The following is a 5730-nucleotide window of genomic DNA, read 5'->3' as shown; positions in this document are numbered from 1 at the left end:
GAAAAAGCCCTGGGTTCTATTCTTACCCACATACTCTCTCTCTCTCTCTCTCTCTCTCTCTCTCTCTCTCTCTTGTGCATGTGTGTGTGCACACACACACGCACATGTGTCTTGATAGGAAAAACTTGGTGACATAATTTATAGGGAGAAGTGACACAGTGTGTAAAGAGAAGTCTTTACTGTTTGCAGCCCTGATGACCTTACTGATGGTCCAGGTGATCGGCGATGACCTCTGGCTTCCCACAAGGACTGCAGCAAGGGAGGCCCTTTCCATAATACCTCTGTTACATAGGCTAAGGGGGTTCCTGACATTCTAATTAAGTCTTAGAGCTTTGTACTTAACTATATAGATTAAGTGATGTTTGCCATCAATATTATAGATATTTCCTACAAAGATATGAGCTACACAGTTATGACACTTTAAGGGAACAGATTAACCAGAAAAAAAACTGTAGGTACAGCATAAAAATGAGTAAAGGTATATTCATGTGGAAATATGACCCTGATAAGTTACTAATTGTAGCTTTTTATTTCAATGATCAGATACATGATATAAACACATACATATATGTATATACACTTAGCTAACAGAAGACAGAGGGAGGGGTGAGAGAGCTGGAGGAGCACAGCCAGCAGGAGCTCCTTCATTCACCTCCTTATTCACCTGCCACCAGCGACAGCAGCGTGCTCACCAGAGAGAACAGACGGTGAGTGGAAATACTGGGTTAACTGGGTCATCACAGGAGATGGAAACATGTTGACCTCTGTGATCTCCATCTTCCAGTCACTTAGTGCTTACGTCATACTGGCAATCTGTACAGTAAAGTCAGTTTTGCGTCCAAACCTTACCTCAAAAATCACTTCCTGTTCACCATTCATTTCCAATGAAAGATATATCAGTATGACATAGCTTATCTTTAGCTCAGAAATAAACACACATCACATTTATTAACACTTGGTGTACAGTCAATAAATTATAACACTCAATAAAACAAAACGCAAATGGCTAACCTTAATAAATTAAGTATGAAATAAAAATGTATTGCTAACAAGCAGGCATTAAATATATCTCCCCCAATAATACCAAAAGACACTCTAAACTCAGCACCAAGAACTTCACATACTCCGGTTAACCTCTTACAATTACCACTATTTGTAGCACAGCATTCCTTAAGCGCAGTATCGCACAACATTGAAAAGTAAAAGGGCTTGGGAAAGCCTCCCGGTCAGTACCCACACGGCACTTCATTATCCTAACAGTCAGTGTAACTGGGAATGAAGAAAATCAGGAACATCTGCTTCGTGGAGAATGAACATGTGGGTTTTTAAATGCTGTTCAGCATAGCACAATTGAACTAAGAATAATCAGGATTAAATTAGGCAATTTTGTTTCCTGCACTATCTTACTTTTGAGAATGAAGCATGCACCTTCCCCTACTCTGTGAAACCTCCTCTCTCTATGTATCTTAGGCCATGCCTGAGGACTTAAGCAGGGCCACTATTTTCTCATACTTTAAACAGCAGTGTGAGCAGCTGTTCTGCTGGAAGGCTGGGGAGGAAAGGGAAACAGGACAGAACAACAACCAGCTACAGGAGCAATACCCACAGCTAGGCAATGTTGGTGTAAGCATGTTAGCAGACACAACTGTGGGAAGATGGGTAAAGGGCCTGCTCTCAGCCTGAATGATAACACTAGGCACCTGAGGATGGCAAATGCCAAGGTGCGGGGCATCAGACTGTTCAACATAGCTTGGTCCAGACTGAGCAGCAGCTGTGTCACCCACAGAGCACTCAGCTGTGGCTATCAAGCTCCTACAATGCTTTTGGCAACAGTGGAAACATCAGGCAGCTCTACAATCTCGAACAACTAGCAAAGCAGCACCTGCTCATGTGACACAGGCAACTGGAACACTGTTACTCCAAGCTGTTCTTCACCTGTTTCCTTAAGGGAGCTTTAACTCTGCCACATCTAAAGTACTGTCTCGTTCCTTCTGACATATGCAATATTGTTTTGCTGTTATTATGAAACTTACTTTCATGTTAGAGTTTCATTTTTATTATTATAAATTAATCTATATTAATATTTGGTCCTTTTGAAGGAAGTACAGGAAAGTCTGGTTCTTTAGATAGGCAAATGCATTAGGATGCTCTTACCAGGTTGAGTCTTCCGTCTGGAACTCAGACTGCCACATGACAGAGCTGGATGCTCGCCCACTGTGCAAAGCTTTGCTTTATTTTCACTACAGGAAAAGGGTAATCTTATTTAGATAAATTCCGAGTAGGTTGACTCAGGTTGCTGTAGTATTACTCTATAGATACACTCATCCTAAGTCATATCTGAGGGCATGGCACCTTGGGTCACTCGGCACATCTCTACTGCCTTCTCCTCAGAAGCAATCTGAATTGCTCAGTATTCAGGTGTCTTCGAAGAGGGTCCTGTTCCAGGCAGCGCTTGGTGACGGCTATATCAAAGATGGACCAGAAGACTGAGTTCTTCTGTGTGCTGAAGACGTATGCCAAACAAACGCTGTTCTGCTCATCCCACACTGACTTCATCCATGATGCGGGGACTATGACGTTAGTTAACTCGAATCGTCCCTTTCTCGTGACTTAGGAACTATCACGGTAATGAACACAACACTGCCGTTGTGACCAGGGAGCGGAAGTGCAATTAAGGGTTAACTACACAACATGCACACCTCTGCTGTCTGATCCCAAGGAGGTACACCTTTGTCTGATCTTTCTTTTCATTTCTTACAATGTGCAAACATTTTTTTCTTCTCTCTACCTATTTACTTCAATACAAGAAGCCCATATCACTGTATTCTAGCAGGCTTGGCTAGTTGGTATTGTGGGAAAACACACAAATGTGAGTCCTGAACCCCATTCAGATGGCACACTGCTGATAATCTTTCAATGACCATTTCCAGCAATAGGTCCATCTGTGGATGTCTCCTATGTGGTTCCATCTGCTCAGTGATGCTGCAAAGCAGCTCACATCCTACAGTAAGGTCAATGCATAGCGGGTCTTACACAAACTACTGCCTTTGCTGACACCCATCATGAATAGCTTAAATTGCATGAATCCTCACTTCATTTTATATGTGTAAGGAGGTCTACCATCTGGAGGCACTAGGAAGGGTGGGTGTCTTACCAATGGTGCTTCACACCCTTGGGAGTGACAAGCACTAGCGAGTCAGAGCCACAGTCTCTGAGGTCACATGGATCTCAAGGGAGACTCTGGCTTCTGGTCCCCATTCACATGTTAGCTGTATGGCAAGTTAGTTTGGACTTTCTATGCCTCCACATTTGTTCTGCGTGATAAAGCTAATAACACCTACCCTGAATAGTTGCTACAAAGTTGACAAACCCATCTGTAAAGAACCAGCAGAGATGAAGTAAGAGCTTAGGGACAGTAGCAACTATGCTTCCCAATGATTGTCTGTGCACTGCACTAGTACCTACAGCAGCACTTCAATGACTGCTCTGTTTTAAGAGACCAGTCAAGTATGGGGCCAGTTGATACAGGGAGAAGCAGAGGTCAAAAAATAAACGTTCTTGAGTATTTTTACAAATTTACTTTCTTATTCAGCTGCTTCTAAATGCAAGTCTAACCTCTCTAGATACGTTAAGGAGGCGGCAGGTGCCTTCATTACTTTTCTACCTTTAATCTAGAAAAAGTGCTGATAATGACCCTGAACTCCTATGACACTTTCACAACTATCATCTAGGAAACCGCTGCCATCAGATTGATGCCTTTTGGTGTCAATCAAATAAAAACAGAGTAAGATGGGATTTAGAAAGAGCATTTCAGAAGTGAGCCCATTATAGGAGTGGCTGTGATTGTCAGATAAGCCTCCCAGGCGATATGGAGAGATTAAACCATAAGGCAAAGATGTCAAATAAAGTGATTGAGCTGAGTTCTGCAGCCTCAACCAACCGAGACTCTAACATGCACAGTAAAGCTGCTGCTCTGAGCTGAAGGCCAGAGTTTGAGGAGATGATATGTCCATACCCCTAGGGACCTTTAATTCCCACACACCACTCTAGAATTTGCACAGGCTTTCACAGACCGAGTGGTCCAGCATCTAGTGGTTGCAGCATCTAGACGGCACCTTTCACTAGTGGGAATAAATGTGCTTTAAAAAGATGCAGAACTCAGCGACACTGACCACACATCACCCCACAATCAGGAATGATCAGGGCATGATAAAGCTTCATGCATCTGGATTGTCCCAGCAATCTGATTAGCTTCTGGTCTGAGGCAGTTTCTTTACTCTTCATAAATGTTTCCATGGATTAAACTGCAAAGTATCTCTTTCATGCTCTGTAGAAGCTCCTGCAGGTAGTTAAAATAGATTCTTCTAACCACAAATAATGAGATGAGTGGTTTTAAATCCATGGTTAAAGTTGGTGAAGTAATAAATCAAGAAGCAGAACTGTCAAAACACTTTTGAGGACACAGTTCTGCTCGGAGGGCTCCACGCAGGGTGTGTCCCACTGTCAAGGACAGAATGGCGCTTCTTCTGTTTCCGTTCAATTCTTTCCTGCCTTTCTTTCCTTTCCTAAAGGGGGAAAAACACAAAACAGAAAACTCTAAATTTATATACACTATGTGAACTTGTTATTAAATGGGATTGTTGGAAGAAAATAGTTCATTGTAAGATTTTTGCATACACTTTCTTGTTCAGTTACAAGGAAAAAGTAGCTAAGGAATTTTGCTGATTTGTTAAGATGTGCATAAACTTACTATTAATAGGTATCAATGTCACATTTTGAGATAGACTCATAATGCCTGGTCTAGTGCCATAATCAGTGTGTAGGGAAGGAGGACCTGAGACTTCTAAGCCTTCAGCCTCTACCTGCCAACCACTGGGACTGAGGAAGTGACCACCATGGCTGGCATCATTCACTCTTTAAATGTTGAAGTTTACAAAATTATGTCCAACTTTCTGTAGAAGCTTACGTCTACTACCCTAATGCCCAGGAAGCTCAGGCAGGATTGTCATGAATTTGAGGCCAGCTTGGGCTACATAGTGAGTTCTGGACAGCCTGAACTACAGATGAGACCTTCTTTCAAGTAGATTGATGATGGATGATGATGATGATAGGGAATAGAGAAGAGTAGGATTAAAAAGAAGGATGAGAATAGTGGTAATAGGTGACATTCTTGGCATGGGAGTACATGCACAATCCCAGCTTGGGAGGCTGAGAGAGGAGTATCCTTAAGTTGGAGGCCAGCTTTGTCTACACAGCGTGACTGCCTCAAAAGCCAAAATAGAAAATCTGTGAGTGACTGCAGTTTTATAACGAATATCGTGATTGTAAAGATTAGTGGTGACCTTTGGAGAACACAAGAAGAACTGCTAGAGCCATGTCTGACTCCGCCATGGCAGCACAGGACATCCCAGATTCTTGAGAATCTACTGTTTTATTTCTCCTTGAGCTTGAGGACATTTTACAACAATGTGTTGCCCTTCCTGTGATTCTTTTGTTTAACTATTTGATTTATCAACAGCATGTTTAACTTTCAGTAGCTTGCGTATTTTCAAATAACATATTGTCCCTGAGTGACTTTGTTTGTTACTTTTAGGGTTAACTTTCATACAATGAATGAAGAAATACTTCATCCCCCAAAGGCTGTGGAGTATTAGCAGCATGTGAGTACCCACTGAGCATGACCCCACTACTCAAGGCTTTGTGTCAGCTCTCTCTGAGTCAGCTCTCTCT

At 42.3% G+C, this 5730-nt stretch overlaps 1 protein-coding gene across 3 annotated transcripts in view; it reads right to left on the bottom strand.

The window, feature by feature from the left end:
* Nucleotides 1–519: 519 nt before the first annotated feature.
* Nucleotides 520–5730, bottom strand: part of Map9 (microtubule associated protein 9) — a 33125-nt gene continuing 27914 nt past the window's right edge. For all 3 annotated transcript variants that reach the window (XM_055596643.1, XM_055596645.1, XM_055596644.1), the window contains exon 14: nt 520–4565. In XM_055596643.1, coding sequence (XP_055452618.1) covers nt 4443–4565 — 123 coding nt within the window. In that variant the 3' untranslated portion in view covers nt 520–4442. The remainder of the gene's footprint in view (nt 4566–5730) is intronic.

The sequence above is a fragment of the Psammomys obesus genome, unplaced genomic scaffold (genome assembly GCF_907164565.1).
Source record: "Psammomys obesus unplaced genomic scaffold, mPsaObe1.curated_primary_1811, whole genome shotgun sequence".
Lineage (NCBI taxonomy): Eukaryota > Metazoa > Chordata > Mammalia > Rodentia > Muridae > Psammomys > Psammomys obesus.
The sequence above is the reverse complement of the archived record's forward strand: the minus strand, read 5'-3'. Positions and strand labels throughout refer to the sequence as shown.